This window comes from Pelecanus crispus, chromosome 5 (genome assembly GCF_030463565.1).
Source record: "Pelecanus crispus isolate bPelCri1 chromosome 5, bPelCri1.pri, whole genome shotgun sequence".
Classification (NCBI taxonomy): Eukaryota; Metazoa; Chordata; class Aves; order Pelecaniformes; family Pelecanidae; genus Pelecanus; species Pelecanus crispus.
Genome location: NC_134647.1, coordinates 23,862,543 through 23,880,456, shown reverse-complemented (window position 1 = coordinate 23,880,456; position 17,914 = coordinate 23,862,543). Strand labels below are relative to the sequence as shown.

Here is a 17,914-nt window from a genome sequence, read left to right as displayed (position 1 = left end):
TGTTCACTGTTGCATCAGCTAGAATGATCCACACTTCATTAGTAAAGCTTGCAATGAAAAGAAATATTTGCGTTTAGAATTGCCACGCTCATGATAACAGCAGTGGTAGTGAGAAATCAGATGTTGGTCAACCCTCCAAGAGCTACTCTCCTGAGCCCATCTTTGGCTTACATTTGGAAACATGGTTTATCACCATGAAGCCTCCAGCCCATGTTTTGTTGTTGTGGGTGTTTTTTAATTTAAAATGAAAGCTTGCATTCCGCAGAATCTGAATATACCACATGGAACTCCCATGCATCAGACAGGCTGCACACAGTGAGCCAAGTGAGCATCTCGTAGCTTTGACTTGGACTGAACTCCTGACCCTTGACACAGGGAGAACCAGAGAATTGCTTGGGGTTTTATATATATAAAAATATATAAATAAAAAAATACAAATAAAGATATATTCAAAAAAGGCAGTAAAAGTTCATAATTTATTAATACTTCTCTTTAAACCAAACCAAACAGAACCAGAAAACCTGAGTGATTTTATTTTTCACACAAAACCAACAGAAGAATTTTGTGTAAGTGGTTTGATGGTAACTCCGACATTTTCATACTACATACAAAATGTATCCTGTACAATTTTACATACTTTGTTTAAGTAACAGTCTGTATTAAAGTTACATAGGTAAAACTACATAAGACAGACCACAGCACATGGTAGATGATCAGTAGGTCTACATCTTTCTCCTTGATGTCCAGTATTTCAATCCAATTGCTGAAGAGAAGCAATAAATGATTCTATGATTCTAAATGCTGCATCTAGCACTAATGATGAACTGGTGAATACATGAAAAGTCATTACGGACTACAGACAAGTGTACAATGTTACAGAGAAAAAAGAAATAAAACCTAATGTAGTAGTACAAAATGTTAAGATGAAATACTGCCTGAAAAACAGTACTTTACTAATTCATATGTATGAAGTCCTTAAATAACATCCAAATTGAAGTCTCTGTAGTTGTTGTCTGTGTCTTAAATATATTCAAAAATTCTCCCTCCTTTTTTACAAAACACTCTTTCTGTTTTTTCATGGCTTGAACATTCATCATCTTTTGCAGTATCACACACCATTTGGTAAACGTAACAACTGAACCTCCTGTTAGGCTTCTGTTCTATATGTAATACAAGGTCTTTGTCAAAGTAAACTTCATGACTGTAAGTCTGAAATGAGAAAAAAAAATTCTGATTGCAGTCTCTGTTTCCACGACTTGCTAATACCCATACCATTTTCTGTGGGGAACAAAAAATATTCAACATTGGTGACCTCCATGATCAGACAGAAATTTTGCGTGGATACACAGACTGTTCTTCCAGATAAAGGACAGTATTTTAAAACTTTCAGAGGTTTCCCACATGCCTATTTTAGGAATCTAAGTGCAATTCAGAGCATCTGATTTAAGATCCTAAGTTGCCTATGCAGTTAATGATAAAAGAGGTGCCAAAGGTGCTGAATATTTCAGATCATCTAAGTTGGATGTCCACCTGAACTCGGACTGTATGAACAGCCCATTCCATCTCTCCAAATATACACACAGTGAGGTCCATGCTTAATTCTGTGCATGAGTAGTTCAAGTTAAGCTAGTGAGACTATTTACAAGTTGTAAAGTTAAGCTGATGTAACTAGCCAGAGGGTGAGTATTCAAGTTGATAAATACTTCAGAAATACCTAAGGACAATCTCTCCCCCAGCCAAAAAACCGAACTAATCAACCCACAAAAATATCTTAATTCCATATCATGGAGGTTTTCAGATAAATTAACTGCTGTCTGATGGAATACTTAAGATTTTTGAGTTGCAATTATTATTTTGTACAAATCTCATCCACAGCACTTGGCAACACTATTTATATACCTGCTTCAAATCTGAACAAAAATGGTAGGTAAATGGGTATGGGGAAGCGTCAGTGTAAACAAAAGACAGGAATTCTCCTCACCACATCCCAGGACTCCAGTAATGGAACACTCTTAAGTAGAATCCCATGTTCATTACAATGAAAGTCAAGGTGAGCTTTTCCGTCAGCTCCTATTTGAGTAACCGCCACAGTGGATAACAAATCCAATTCATCTTCATAGTCCACAATTTTGAATGTCTTAGGAAAAGCAAAACCTCAAGTTTACAAATCAAACATAAAGTCACATTCCCCTCTACCTAAATTGCATAGCTCTTTTTCTTTCAGGTGAAAGTAGAATTGGAAAAATTGTAGTTCTTAAGTCTTCTGGTCTGATAAAGAAAACTTTGCCAGCCTAATACCCAACGGGCATCTTTCCCAACACAAGTTGTCCCATGTATTTCAGCAAAATTCCTTAAGACAGGAGAGAAGAAAGTTATGTTCTGAACAATCCTAATGTGCAAGTAGATGTCTTTTATATAAATGATACAGGAAATAGAAAAAAGTACTTTTAAGTGGCAGAAGAAACATATTTATAACTCCATGCCCTCTCTTGAAGCAGACATGTTAAGAGACCGTATAGCTTAAAATCATTACTAGTTTTGAGGGGACGGGTATATTGGGGTAATTCCATTCACATGAACACCTGGATATTCTGTTCAGAGCTCTCTCTCGCTCCACAGAGTATGTGACAGTGAAGAACTGAGAGCAAAAGGTGGAGATTGTGAACTGCCTTAATTGCCTCTTTCTCACTGTCATGAACCTGGTAACATACTCTTGAAATTCAAGCCAGTCTTTTTCTTCCATAATGGAAAAGTATCTACTGGAATCACAAATAAAGCAGGAAAAAAAAAATAGTGTGCAGACTCTGATTTTTATTATTTAAAAAAAAAAAAGTGGATAGAAATTAACTGCAGACCTTAAGGGTTATTATATCGGACTGTCCTGTATTTTTACCATAGTAAAATCTATTTTCTCAGAAAAAGGAATAGAAATGACTGCCAGAAACTGATGAGTTTTAACTGTTGTGCTTATGTCAATTACAGCTCCAGCTCTACATAGAGCTAGAAAATATTCTCCATAACCTCTTGAAGACTCAACTCTCTCAAGTGTTTCCACTCTCAAGAAGCAGTTACTTGAAGTGTTAAAATACCTTATCCTGCAATCTAATCAAAGTAATTGGGAGAGAAAAATAGTTTATTTATAGAGATACTGTATGAAAGACTAGAGGAACCTAAAGCAGAGGAAAAAAGAAATATGTTTCTTTCATTTCATAATATGCTTTATAAGAAATGTTTAAAGGAGATGTTTGAATGGAGAGAAGAGTAATGGTTCGTAACATTAACATCTCATTTCTGTGCCACTGAAGTCACAGAGTTATGACAGTATCATGGGGTGTAAGATCAGTTCTTAAAAGAAAAAGACTATCCAAAGCACAAATGTCAACCAAGGAGAAAAGACAACAGACAGAGAGAGGAAATGAAGTAATTAGAAGTTAAGAAGACAAAGACAGTCACAGAAGAAGAATAAAGAACTCAAAGATTAACATAGCTAATGGTTACAGCCACTGCACCTGGAATAAGAACAACTTCTAGCTCGCTAAACATCTTAAATAATCCATGAACTGCTCTTACTCACTACATCAGTTACCTCTTGTTCCGGGTCGTCATCCAGCAAGTTAAAACGCTTTTTCACCACTCGACCAGAAGCTGTTACGGTAACAGCATTGTTCACCTTTGGAGAAAAAGAAAAAAGTGGCTCTAGACTTTGGCGCATTTTAGTTTCTTCCTATCTAGTTAACAATTTATCTATTTCATGTCTTTTGCTTTCTGACCTTGTTTTAATCTCTCAGATCTTGTTTTACTCATTAGCTATGCACGGCCCTAGTGCTGCTATCTCTTCTTTATGATGGTTCATGAACTCGGTCACTTTAGTTGAGATATTACTGATGTTTACTTGTATTCAGAGGTTCCCAGTCCTGTAGAGGTGGCAAAGGTTCTCAGCTACCATAATTTTTAGAACAGAAGTGACTGGAGCCAAGATGCTGGAATGAGAATTAAGACAGCTAAGTCACCACCAATTTGTTTCTTAAACTCTTACTTCCAGAAGATGGGGAAAGTAGCATCTTAAACCACCACGGTTGCTTCCACTGGGCATCATTAACACCAGAAACATTCAAAACTGGGGTATCAGTGTCTTAATGGAAGTCAAAAGGAAAAGACACAGCGCAGACAGGATTAGACTCATATTTCTTTGCTTTTATTGCAACAGAAGTTATCTAAACAAATCCTAAAAAAAAAAAATGTATGGCAAGTCATTAGATGACAAAGCTTATTCTTTCTGAATTCAATGGAAGTTTTATTCCTGAGTTAGTGTAGATTTTTAATACACAAACTTTTCTTCTGCAGAAGCTTCAAAATTAGTATCACTGATTTCCAGGGACTTTATGGTATTCATAAACTATAAAAACTTGCTTTTATGTAAGACATAACTTTGCATGCTGAAGCAAAATGACAGTTCCAGGCACTGCCAAAAAATTTTCTTCATGAGTGTGCTCTTTAAACTTTTTGACATTTAGATTGTCTTTGTGATTTTCTATCACAAAAGACTTCATGAAACAACCAAGGTTATTTAACAGCTCATTTCTACCAGAAGGCTCAGATCATCCCCTCGCCACTTCGTTCTAACTTTCTGCACTCTTCTGACCCACTGATGATTCAGTTCTGTTCTGTTCTAGCTCCAGTTCAGCTCACCAAGAAAGCAGAAGAGTACTCACCTTTTCTGCTGGGTTATTATTCTGTTATTTTAGTGCACCGATTTGGCTCAACAAGGGTTAGACAAATGTTAAACCTGTCACAAGGGAGTGACAGATGTGCATGGCCAGGAAAAGAAACAGACTTTTGGAAGCACTGTATTGTCTTCGTTGTCTTATGAAGACTTACCCCTAAGTTACAAGAGATTTGAAACATTTCTAGCATTTGTATGATCAACTTAACTGAGCACCAGAGATGCACACAATTATCACTTGGTGGCACCTTCTTTTGAAGGAAATCTGTCACCATCTTTTAACTATGTTTTATATCAGTGATACGTGGTTATACTGTACGCCATAAAGAATGCTGAAAACTAAAGAAAAAACTGAAGATTTCAGAAAGCTATCCTGAAAGTGTTACTGTTTTCAAAATTTGTTTCATACAGCTTAAAGTCTAATGAAGACACGGCATGTCTTTCAATAAACTTTGAATTAAGCGCATAAAACACATACACAAAACCCCTGTGTATTGCTCAAAATCACACACTGTGATCTTGGACACTAAACTCACAGAGTTTTCTCTGTTGGCCACAATCGTAAAATCTTCTGCGATCTCCATTTGATCTGTATTATTTTTAACTTCCTTAAGCTTCAAGACTCTACAAAACAAACAGAAATTACGAAGTCAGTCATGTAATTCTAATCCACCTACTACAACACTTCTATATTTGTAATTTATATATTTGTAATTTAAAAAAAATCAGGTATGTTAAAACATCAGAAATAACTGAAATGGAAATAAATTATTTCTGTAATTTATATGTATCAGTGAAATTTTAACACAGTGGTCCCTGAGCATTTTTCATATCAAAATCTAGTGTTGCCTGCCAGTGCCCACATTCATCACATTGAAATTTGCAATAGTTTCTACCAGAACTTCTGATTCTGACAAATTAATAAATTTTACAGTTTCTAGGGCTTGATGAGTGTTTTGACCTGCAAACTGTCAAACTACTGAACTTATGCAGTTATGCAGCTTTTCCTCTAATGAAAATAAGATTTGAGACAAAAAGGCTCATACTTTATCAAATTTGGTCCCACGTGGATTATTCTACCTGACATATCTGGATGGAAATATATCCAATCAGGTTCCAGTGAACAGCATTTCATATCCTGTATGCCATTTTTTGCCTGAAGACGGAAGGGAAAGCTTAGAATGTTAGTATTTTGAAAGTCTCACAGAGCTAATTAAAGAGGAAATGCCTGTGAGAGCACCACACTGGAAAACAAGGATATTGTTACCTCAAGCACTATTCAGAAGAAGAGATTAAGACAAACGTGATACACATTCATTTCAGAGAAGCTGCTATCTGAATATATTACCAAAGCATTGTCTTTCAGAGAACAAATGTGGAAGACTCCTTTATGCTTTTTCTTGTTAGGTGTGATGATATAATGCCAAGGGTAACCTCCAATTTGAAATGCATTCTCCAGAGAAGATGCTTCAAATAGCAAAGGTGGTGTATCTGCAAATATTCAGTAATGTTACACCATTAGTAACAGAACAATCATAATTCCACTGATCCTTACAATTCTAAATTCCAATAAAACTATTAATTTTTCAGAACTTTTGAAGACTGGTGGAAATACGTTGGCTGTGATCTTTTTTCTAGCACCAGCTATGCCACCTCACCTAGCATCCAGGCACACATCTGCAATTCCCTGTGTAAGGTTACTGCCTTCTCGAATCTTCATGCTGAACTGCTCTTCTGATACCTTTGACTTACTTAATTCCAAATGAGCTGGATAAGCAAAGACGTAGCAAACAATTAAAATTAATCCAGCTCATCTGAATGACAGAGGACGTACATATGAATAGATCAAAGAACATACCAAAAGGGTCACTATTCTCTTGGGAAAAATCGTGATAGATAGCTGGAAACAGGCTAACAGCAGCGATCTCAAATAACAGAGTTAAATGCAGAAAGACACCTGAATCTGAATATTCCTTCTCCTTTTGCGTAATACAACAAAATAGTGTGGACCACAATGAATGCAGTCTGTAGCTGAGTTCATAAAAATCAATAAAAATCTAGGAATTTTTGTAATTAATGGCAAAAGGTATCTAGTTTTCTCTTCAGTTCAGTTGGGATAAATTATACAGATGTAATACGCCATTCTTACAAGCCTTCTATGTACTAAATGAGAGAAGCATCTTTGAAAGAAAGGGACTGCATGGAGCTTTACAACTTCTACCAACTAGCTAAGCAAAAGCAATTTCTACAGCTGCTATAATCAATTTTAGACTGAAGATCAGCTCTTTCTAACAGTACAGAAAAGTGCTGGGAAAAAAACCTGACAAAACGTGGAGAAAATCTGAAATTACCAGGGGCATTTAAACAGGCAGAATATAAAAACCTAAGCTGAATTACTGTGAGGAGAGCAAAGTTCTTATCTGGACTTGTGTCCCAAAGCTCTCATCCAAATTTTGGCTGTTCTTGTCCTGCTTAGTCTAGATAATTATCTAGATCCTAGCCAATGGTGTTAAGATGTCACATGACATCAGAAATTACGTTTACATAGTGCTTCTCTCTTTGTCCTTCATTCATGTTTCCAAGAACATAGCCATTTAGATTGAAAGGAATTAGTTCACTGCCCATGGAAATGAAGTCTCTCCTAAGCTGGAAAGTGTCTGCCTTCCTTGTCTTTTGGACTAACACATAGGAAGTGGGAGATTCTGTGCAAGGTATAACAAAGTATAGGTTATAAAAACTGAGGCACCTGCTGAAAATGTACAGAATGTTGCAGATGGAGGCATAAGCAGAGGACCTACTGATATTAAAATGTCAGAAAATGAAAAATGAGTCAAGAAAATTTGTTAACATTTTACCCTATCAACTTTTTCTTTTTAAATAAAGCACATCTAGCAAGGCCCCTCAAAAATTCTGGTAGATGGACTAAATGATAGATTTAAATGCATTTCAATAATGTATCAATCACAAGTGGTACAGGCTGCTGATAAAATATGCCTTTTTATGTTCATTTGGCAAAGATTTGCAAGACCATAACCACTTAAATCACCCTGATAGCATGACTCTGCTGCCTCAACTCCCTCCTTCCTGCTATGTGTCACTTGCTCTTGCTGCTCAACACCTCCTGTTCCCATTGGTTCTAAGTCCTTTCCCTAGCATTGCCAGTTTTCAATCTCCAGTTGAGCTTCTTTGTTCACTTCCTTAAAACTCTCCAGCCTCATCTAAACATAAAGCCATAAAATTGTTCCTGGCAGCACTAACAAGTATTTGTTCTAAATGTAAAAAGAATCTGAGCAAAATATCTTCCTCTCTGTTTTTTAATGAAATTACTGTATCCTCTAATAATAAATCAAACTGCAGTTTTAAGTTCTGGACCTTTCAGAAACTGACACAATGGAGATTTATAGGTACCTTTTCCATTCCTTCCACTGTGACCAAAATCAAATTCCTTACCAGTCAATAGCTATAAATTATGTGGTAGGTACATGGTAGCCTGTAAGTTTTGATCTCTATACACTTCCTCCTGGGTACCTAACACACCATAAAAACAGCACCGTAATAACTGCAATCCCTTCAGGCAATTTCTGTAGGGAGGCTAGGACTAAATAAGCAGGAAAATTACACATAGTTAAATTATAGTAAACACAAGCTTAAACTCTGAAACCGTTAAAATCTTGCTCACTGAAGCATTACATCACATTGAACAGCCAGTCGGCCATCTCATTCTTAAAAGAAAACAGCTCAAAAACCACAGGAATGCAACTATCTGCAAAGAGCAGCCATGGCAAATGTCTGTCATGTGTTCAAAACTTCCTAACCACAAATTCTTGAATGCGATTCAAGATCAAAAATGTTTTCTCCAGTACAATGGTTTTAAATCTCAAAACTAAAAACTACAGTGATCTGTAAGACATGAGAACAAATCTGGTATAGGCTTCATATTAAAGCTCCCACAGCATGTTTTCCACAGGGCCCCTAACATTAAATTGTGGTTTTGCAGACTGAGAGAGGAAAATGAGGAGAAATTTCCCTTTGCAGAACCTGAGACATGAATTATAGCAGCCTATCACTTTGTTTGATAAAACATTGCACTATAACTGAAAGCCTTCACTATGTAAGTCTGTATTGTATCTTTGTGTATTTCCTCAGGTTTATGTAAATCTAGTTTGGTTTGCCTGTTATTGTCTGATATTGTTTGTGAACATAAAGATCAAAAGCATTTTTTATATGGACAGTCACCTGTAAAAACCATTTAATAAACATTCAAAATTAAAGAAATAAAAGCATGCATTATTTGATATCGGTGAAACCTACTATTTTTTTTTTTTGAAATGCCTCAAATGTGAACTGACAAGAATGTACTTTTAAAGTAAAAAAAACAGTTTCGAAGAAAGTCTCAGGCTTTGGCCATTCATTAAGATTCTTAGCACCAAATTCTAATCTCAAATGCACCAACAGAAATGACTGTTTGGTTTCAGAGGAATTAAAGTCATTACATAAAGCAGAACATAAGTTAATGATTTGAGGCACAAGAATTGCTTTTAATAGATAATTTGTTCTCTCCTCAGGAATTAATTTTATTGAAACTGGCTCATTTCTGACAACTGAAGAATTATCAAAATGCAGCTCAGACAAATTGTATTCTGTCTCCCTAAATTCCCTCTGCAAGTTAGATTAAACGTTCTCACATCTTTTGCTTACATACCGTATACTGTTTCTGGGTGTTTCTAACAGCTGTCCTAGCCCTTCCTCTTTCCAAAGAGCAGCTGTGTCTCAGAAATAAGGAAGGGGTTTCCACTTCATGCATTGCTTATGAAGTTTTTCAAAGAGCTTAGTTGCTATACTGGTTTTCTAGGTAAGTCCTATGTAATTAATTCTTGTAATTAGAAGTAAAACAAAGCACATTTATACTATAACATAAGCCCAGAAATACAGCTACAGCACAATATGAGTACAGTAATTTTAATGTTTTTTCTTGGTGAGAATTAAGTCATAATTAATCCATAAAAGCCACGAGCCAAGATAATAAAAAGATCATAAATACCTGTTATTTTAATGTTACATGGAAGACCAAATGGATACTTTCCTACAACTCCCACCTGACCATTCCAGTTGAATTCACGTCCCAAATCAAATGGCTGTTCCATGAACTAAAACAACACAGAACAATTTAGCTTTACTGATGCATATTTACTTGCCGTTTAGTTTTACCGCTCTGTTACTACTGCATTCTTTATCTTGTTAGATACTGCTTGAAGTCCTATTTTTTAATTAAAGTTTGATTTTTGATTGGAAGAATATATAAACTCAAAAGTCTCACTGCAGTTCTGTTTCAGATCAAAAAGTCTTCTGTGCCCATCACTTTCTAGCCTTAACACTCATCTATAGCTACAGACTAGGTGGGTAAAGAGCACACCCTGGTCTAGCATTTACATAGCTCCTCTCTGTATGCGCTTGAGTGCCTGTCTGACCCTGTATCTCCTATGTTTTGCCACCTGTAACTGGTGTGGGTAGATTTTCTGACAGTGTACCCATTTGCATCTTCCAACTGTAAACAGATTTAGGCAAGAACTCTATCCTTTGACACAGTCTCCATGTACCTATGTGGCATTACATGAATATTTATGATTTGTTGCCCCAAAATAGCATGGACTGTATGAAAAATTTCACATTTCATTACCTGTTCAGAGATGGCCTGGAAGTTATAGAGCCTGACCAGACCCATGCTATACATTACAATCAGGATTCCATTAGAAACAGCAACATCTGTCACACTATTACCAAATATCTGGAAAAAAAAACAAGAAAAATATTCTGTTGGGGAAGAAATAATTGAGACACAATGCAAAATACTGACATTATGTCCTTAATTTTGCAATTGCTTTTTTTTCTGACCAAACCCTATGATCATTGTTTTAGTTGATCAAGTTTTCTGTAACTCATCTGCTCTGCTGAGTTTCTGTGATACTTTACATTGCAGTAACACCTGAGGTTAGATTAGTCATGTTCTGCAAGGAGATTCATTCTCTATTCAATTCTCAGTATATCTTCATGTCATGCTACCCAGCTACTATAATACATGAATAGATTATATTACCCAGCATCCCACAGGAATGCTAGCAAAGCTAACAACTCAATCTAAAAGTACTGATTTCAGATCTGTTCCTTCTTCATCACCAGGGTAAAATACTAGTCTAATCATAGCTCTATGACCGTGTACAGCTGTACTAAAACTACATTATCCAGCTGTCACAGAGTACAGGATCCTCTCTGAATCCAAATTAGACACATACGTGAGAAGCTGACTTACCCCTTTTAACCATTATGCAGTATTCATTTGTGCCACTGCTTAACACATCTCCACTGAGAAAAACCCAACAAACTAATTCTTAGTATTTAATGAATAACAACACATGAAGATTTTTGTTTTTTTTTTTTTTTAATAGAGATGCTTGGGAATGTAGTTATCATTTCTTTAATCTGAATCACTATGTGAAAAAGCAATTAAAAAAAGGTTAAAACAGGCTTAAAAACAATTTAAAAAAAAAAACAAAACCCAAAAGCTGTACTTCTAAATCTTAACACTATCAATGATCTTGTGACCAGTTTGGTCCCAAAAGATACATTCACTCCTGAGACCCTGCCTTTTATTTAGTCTTATGGCTCTTTCTCAATACGTTTGTTAGCTTAGGTCACAGTGTCTTCCAGACCCAAACTCTAATAGTCTTCCAACCCTAAACTCTCCTTTCTATCCTTGAGACCTTAGCTAGTCTGAACTCAGAATTTGTTGTGGTGTACCATCTCAGTAAAGCTGATGCATTAGGTACATTCTGCAGTCTTGAACAGTAACCCTAATCCTAGCTCTAATCTAACAGTTAGATTCCACTGATCTGTATCAGGTTTGGCATTGCCTTCACTGGTTGCTTCCTCTGCTGGGTGTATTCTCAAATCCCCAATTCTGCCCTGACGTTATTCCTAGCTGTAACAATTACTCTGATGAGTACTCAGTACAGGCTCAACTGAAGAAGTACTCTTCTAGATGTTTTGACTACTATGACCATGACGAATCTGGCATGCTATTCTTAACCAGATTGAGAATACCTTTGATACTGGTAACAACTGTTTTTTCCAGTCCTAAATACTAATTTTGAACAGAACAATACAACAGTGCCCCTAAACTTTCACAGGCCCAAAGGAAAATGTTCAACTCCACTCCTTCATTTGCCAGTCCAATCTCAATTACAGCCTCAACCCAACCCAGCACCAGCTAAAACCCACTACCAGCTCTGGACCCCAAAGGAGACTGTAGCTCACAGAGCTTTGAGGACAGAGTTTGCGTGTTTGTACTGTTCCATTTATAAGTCGTATCCAGAGCTCTCCTGACTTAGACGTGTTTTTTGACCAGAACAGTAAAGCTTGCCATCTGGCCTGAGGTTTCCTAACATATATGCTCTTACTTACAGGTCACAAAATTACCTCAGAAAGGTTGTTTGCTCTTGACTGATAAAGCAAGACTTGTATTTATATTTTGCCATTCAATATCAATGATAATACAAGTTTGAAACATTTGTAACTGCATATAGAATTCACAGACTACTCCTAGGAGTGGATCAGAAGCATATCTATCTTTCTTTAAAGAGGTGAGAAGAAGTCTACAAACACTTTAGGATTCCCTAATTCTTATGATTGCTGTAAGTAAAGGCTAAAGTCCTTCTGCATGTCAAAGAGTAACCCAATAGCACAATGCATTTGTATTTTCTCTTCTGGTCATTCGAATTAAGAATCCTCCCCCCAATGCCCCTATCATCAGACACAAGAACAACATTACTGCTAATTAATGTTTCAGGGCACTATGCTTTTATAAGCTGTAAGTATGACTTCTGAAATTCTGGGACAATTGCCTAAACCATGCCTGTCATACAACTACAGTACAGATCATGATTAATAGAGGAATTAACTTACCTTTTTGTTTATTTCTAGCATTCCAATGAATGAAAGAGGCAAAACTTGGAATACAGCAAGATAGAACAATACAGACTGTTGGATACCTGCCTGAGAAGGAATAACAATACTGAATATAGTTATTATACTTGAGGCATTTATTAACAGTAGGACATCTTTATCTTCTACCATAATAACAAAGCATATTGTCTCCATCTCTACCCTTGTAATTTTTTTTTGATCGATTTTGTAAAATTATAAGAATGACAGATTTTTTCAACAAACTTGCCTGTCGTGCTGCTGCAGGGAGCTTATTCTGAGCTGACTTTACAACCATTACCTCTTGAGGAGTATCCCAGCTCAGATACCTATTTGTGACAAGAAAGGCCTCTCAATAATTTAAAAATAATTTAATAATACATACATTATTTCACATAAAATATAATCTACTATAACTAGGCAGATCCTTATGTCCAGGCAAACTGTTCAGTATCTGATTCAGGGGAGGTGCCCGAGATGTTTGCTGTTTGCAACAACGCAAAACCCATGGAACTAGGAATGGCTTATTCCATACAGGATTGTGAAAAAAATTCTGCAAGTATGAACATTCACTATCTTAATTTTTCTCCTTCCCTTCACAAATCACTGCTTTCTTATCTTTCAGGCTAAAGGAAATAATTTCTTCTGAGAACTAAAAAAAAGATGCCGTTTACCAGAAGCAGAAGTGCTGCTCTGCTTTTAAAGAGCAAAATGGCTACCCTATGGAGAATAATGCTTGCAAGTTAAAAATGACTTAAACTTTAAACATATTTTTTTTACATTTTATAAAGTTTGTTTTACAGCTCTTAAAGGTCCTCTCCCAGTATGTTGCTGCTGCAATATTAAAGGCTGTAAAATTGTCAGAGAAAAGCCAATAGTAGCCTAGTTTTTGTGGCTTTTGTGGAACTTGAAACCAAATTTGAGACCATAATACTTAAGCTGCTGAAATTCTTCTATAGAAAACAGCATGCAGGAACAGGTAATATGCTAAGACTAACAAACCTGAAGTCAGCCATAGGATAGTACTAAAATAAACTTGATTCCCTTTCTCCAGAATAGTGCCAATGATTGTTAATTATATAAAGCCTAGTCAATGCTTAATACCTGAATTTGCAACAGGAACCAGCAAGGTATATTTTTTCCAGTATTTCTCCACTATCAGCAGAGAGACGTAGAAGCCAGTTCTGCACTGTCAAGACTATTAGGGAAGGTTTATAGTCTGATGGACTTGGTAGCATTTCCCCCTACATAACAAAAGGTTATCAGAAAAAAAGTTTGTACCAGAAGGCTACATAACATTTTGACACAGTAACAAGAAAACAAAAGTTAATACACATTCCTCAAAAACTAAAGGTGGAAAGCTGCCTGCTAATCACATCAGGATCTCTAAGCTCATGTCTGCTAAATACTCAGCTGACTATCACATAAATAATCTGTTGTCACACTTTTTGCAAGGCAGTTACCTTTTCTAGAAAAGACACCTTTTAAAACTTCTTTGCCTTGCACAAATGAAGTATAACTGCTTATCGATCTAATTGATACCAGTCTTATAGAGACAATTGTTTATGTATTGCAGAATAAGACATTCAGTGGTAACTCAACAGTAACTGCTAAGAATGGTATTCACACTGTTTTATTTTTAGTCACCTCAAGGACGGGGCTAATACTCTTAAGCTCTATGGACACTGGATGAGAGAAAAATTCTGCAAGGAGGAGGGAAATTATATAAACTATTAGCTAGAAACAGCATAACAGCTTTTGGGCAGAGTTGCTTTAATGGGTCTTCAGTTTATCTGCTTTTTTTTAATGCCAACAGATCTGGTAAAAACTAAAACTCCCACCTACTGCCCTTGCTAATTAAAAAATTAAACAGAATTTATGTTGTAAGGAATTAGAGTTAGCTGCACATGCATAAAGGCACTGTTTTTAAAATCTTCCACGAAAGCTCACAAAAAAACTTTTGAATGTGCTATTGAGAAATTCAGAGAAGTATACCTCTAAACATTCAGTCAAAATAAATAAGCACATTCTATGATTGCAAACCTTAAATGACCTAACTCCATGAAAACACTGAGAAAATAGTTCACAGGGAAAGAACGCTCTATTCTAAATATGTTTCACTGAAAGATATTAATTTAGTTTTGCACGACAAGGCTCTATTAAAAAGTAATCTTACCAGTGGGCATTCCAATAATAAAGCATCTTCTATTTTTTCTGACTTAGAACACTTTGGCTTTTGATAAAGTATTCTTGGCTCTTGTGCAATGCTGGAGGAAAATGATTGCTAATCATTAGTCTACTTTATAAACTACTTTCTATCAACAAATCATTTCATACAGTTTTACAAATCCGGCCTTCTCTTTAGGCAGGTCAGAAATCTAAACATCTTATTTTTACTTTGTAAATATAACCTGAAATTGCTCTCAAAATAAGGCCTAATAAACAACAGTTAGTATAAAGTAATATTTAAAAGCTAACCTTCTCTATATTTTGTGGTTTGGTGTTGTGGGTTTTTTTGTTTGTTTTGTTCTGTTTTTAAATAACAAACTTAGTAACATTCTTACTTGAGTGATATACATTAAAAAGAAAGCATATTCCAGAAACTAATGATCATCCTGGAATCTTCCCCTCAAGCTCTTCCAGTGTTGCCCTTTCATACTACAAAGGCGTGGCATCATGCACAGGTATTTAAAAAAAAAACCCTACTACTAGAATAAAAACTTCCCAGTGTGCAGTTTTCCCCTCAGGGAAAGGATGAGACAAAGATAAACCTGAAAGATGCTAGACAGGTTAACCCAGTACTGGAAAGCATTCCGACAATGTATGAATAAAACACAGCTAAATAGATTGAGATCTCTGCTGTAAGTGACAGATTAACTTAATCTCAGCGGTTTTACACTGACAGAGTAATTTGTCTTTTATGTATCATATGACACTGTCTCAAAACTGTTCTGACCGCAACTTTACTCAGCAACGCAGTTCTCCAAATCTCTGCTACCTCCCTCACAAGAGGGATGAGCAAGGACAAGGCCTGGTGTACGCAGGACTTCCCGTCCCCTACCCTGCCCTGTGCTGCCTCCCAAGCTGTGCCTCTGCAGCTGATCATGGAACAGGAGGGTACATCAGATCAGACAACTGATCTGCAAAATACATTAACAAAAACCAGCAAGTACTCTGCACACTGTACTTTTACATGAACAGTAATTTACTTCTTTAATGCAGAATTTATAGACATAGTACCAAGCTTGTTACATAGGCTGATTTTGTGACACATTCTTTAACACACCGTTACTAGATCACAAAGTCCTACCGTTCATTTGGCTTTTTAGTGCAGAATTATAAAGTGCTGATAATCTTCCACTCCTGTTAAGAGTCCTCTGAAAGCTGAAGTTATACTACACCGCTAAGATCACTTTCCTTCACCAAAGCAGGTGTCACATTAAGACACAACTCCATCTGAGTGTAATTTAAGAAAGATTTATGCACCTGGTTATTTTTTCTTCATAAGTAAATTCCACTCAATTCACAGGGGCTATTTGGATGAGTAAAGTTAGCAACATGTCTAAAACAGAAGCACAGTGTTCAAACTACAGTTTGAACTTTTAATTGTAAATTTATTACCTGCTAATACAGCACTGGTAATTGTCTAAGTAAATTCTTCCCCTCTCATATGCAATAGGAGATGCAGAATGAGTTGTCCAAACATTCTTGAATTTAGTACTTTCCTGAAACAGAGAGTGGTTGTAACAGTGATGGCTTTTGTTACAAACCCTGCTTTTGGAAAACATTTTATTTGGCTCCTGCAGTTTAATAACTTACTTTAATTGAACCTTTGCTGTTGAATACATAAAGAAAAATCTTTTTTTTTTTAACAACAAATTAAAATACCTTTTTTAGGGAAATTTTGTCATAATGGCAACTTTTAAAATCAAGGACAAAACTCCCCAGAGTGTAAATATGCACATAACTCTTTTATATGTAATTAATTGAATTTACTGAATATCTGACTCCATTCTGCTGTTGGTGTTTTGTGTGAAAGGTAGAAAAATGTGTTTACAGTTATTTGCAAAAAGTGCGTGAAATGTTAATGGGATAAACTGTTCACATAAAGTTTCTTGTGGGCATTAGAGACATCAGGAGCTCTATACCATTAACAAATGTTCTAGTCTCACACACACACAAAAAAAGTATTTGTGTAAGTCAGATGTACTCATTTTTATCTCAATAAACCTTGCATGCCCATTGATCTAGTTGCTCAAATGGACACTTTAGCTGACTTCCAATAATATATTTTCAATATAACACAATTGCCAATTCACTTCCACATATTCACTTTCAATGCATTGGGAGGGCACATGGGAGCGGTAATTGTTCTGATAAAAAAATAAATCAAGTTCAATTTAGTCTGTAATTGGTTTAATTCCTATTTTTTCTGTAACATAAATTTCACTGACACATTAAGGGTATGTTTACATGAAGACATCTGCTGATTATCTTATCTTGTTGTGAGAACTTAATTCAAATTTAACACTGATGTTCCCTAAAAGGCTATGAATTTAATATTGGAATTAAATATTAAGCCATCTTAGGAGAAGAAATAAGTGATATAAAAGTTAACTACAAGTCTATTTCTAACGTGACTATTAGATTTATAGAATCATAGTATCGTTTAGGTTGGAAAAGACCTTGAAGATCATCCAGTCCAACCACGAACCTAACTGCTTCTGCTGTTTCTCACGGCATAGTCCTCTCTACATTTCTAGGTCTGAGCCTCATGAAATAAATTTAACCATTTCCTACTCTCTTTAGCAAAATTGCAGCTTTTTTCTCCCCACACTTGTTAGTCAGTGACCAGGGACTTCTCAAACAGCTGGGTTGAGGGCCGACGCTCAGACCACCCCGGCTGAAAGGCAGTACACGCAGGGGCTCAGCCAGCGCCGGCAAGCATCGCTGTTACCTGGCACATTATCTTTCTCAGGAGTCCCAGGTTTTTTCTGTGGGCGACACCAGCATCTCTGGCATAAAAGCCGTGGGCCCTGCGGGCGAGGAGGCGGCAGACGTTGCGAGCCCCGGGCGCCCGGGAGGCGGCCCTCCTCCCGCCGGCGGCCACCTGCGGGCACATTCCCGGGCCGCGGGGCCGCCTCGCCTTTCTCCCCCGCTTCTAGGGAGCAGCGGGGCGAGCAGCCTTGCAGGGCCCGGGCCGGATTTCCCTCA

The 17,914-nt window shown here is 36.6% G+C and overlaps 1 protein-coding gene across 3 annotated transcripts; it reads right to left on the bottom strand.

Annotated features, from left to right (window-relative positions):
* Window positions 1-516: 516 nt before the first annotated feature.
* Window positions 517-17,822, bottom strand: DCAF17 (DDB1 and CUL4 associated factor 17). 3 transcript variants are annotated; one of them, XM_009489304.2, is made up of 14 exons: window positions 17,658-17,822; window positions 16,322-16,425; window positions 14,877-14,967; window positions 13,805-13,944; window positions 12,951-13,029; window positions 12,683-12,772; window positions 10,401-10,508; window positions 9,765-9,870; window positions 6,072-6,214; window positions 5,770-5,879; window positions 5,260-5,347; window positions 3,587-3,670; window positions 1,982-2,137; window positions 517-1,209 (listed from the first exon to the last, which is right to left on the bottom strand). In XM_009489304.2, exons 1-14 carry the CDS (start codon window positions 17,820-17,822, stop codon window positions 1,021-1,023), a joined length of 1,653 nt encoding a protein of 550 aa, XP_009487579.2. In that variant the 3' UTR covers window positions 517-1,020. The 3 variants fall into 3 exon arrangements, with proteins under 3 accessions (XP_009487579.2, XP_075566321.1, XP_075566322.1); XM_075710206.1 differs by having other exon boundaries at window positions 12,683-12,768; window positions 12,947-13,029; window positions 17,658-17,699; XM_075710207.1 differs by lacking the exon at window positions 10,401-10,508 and having other exon boundaries at window positions 12,683-12,768; window positions 12,947-13,029; window positions 17,658-17,699.
* Window positions 17,823-17,914: the final 92 nt, after the last annotated feature.

Coding starts and splice junctions, on each gene's coding strand:
- DCAF17 (XM_009489304.2), bottom strand. CDS start 17,822: ATGTGCCCGCAGGTGGCCGCCGGCGGGAGGAGGGCCGCCTCCCGGGCG. Junction 13,030..13,804: donor GGTTCCTGTTGCAAATTCAG/GTATTAAGCATT, acceptor TGTCACAAATAG/GTATCTGAGCTGGGATACTC. Junction 9,871..10,400: donor TCCAGGCCATCTCTGAACAG/GTAATGAAATGT, acceptor GTGTTGTTTTAG/TTCATGGAACAGCCATTTGA.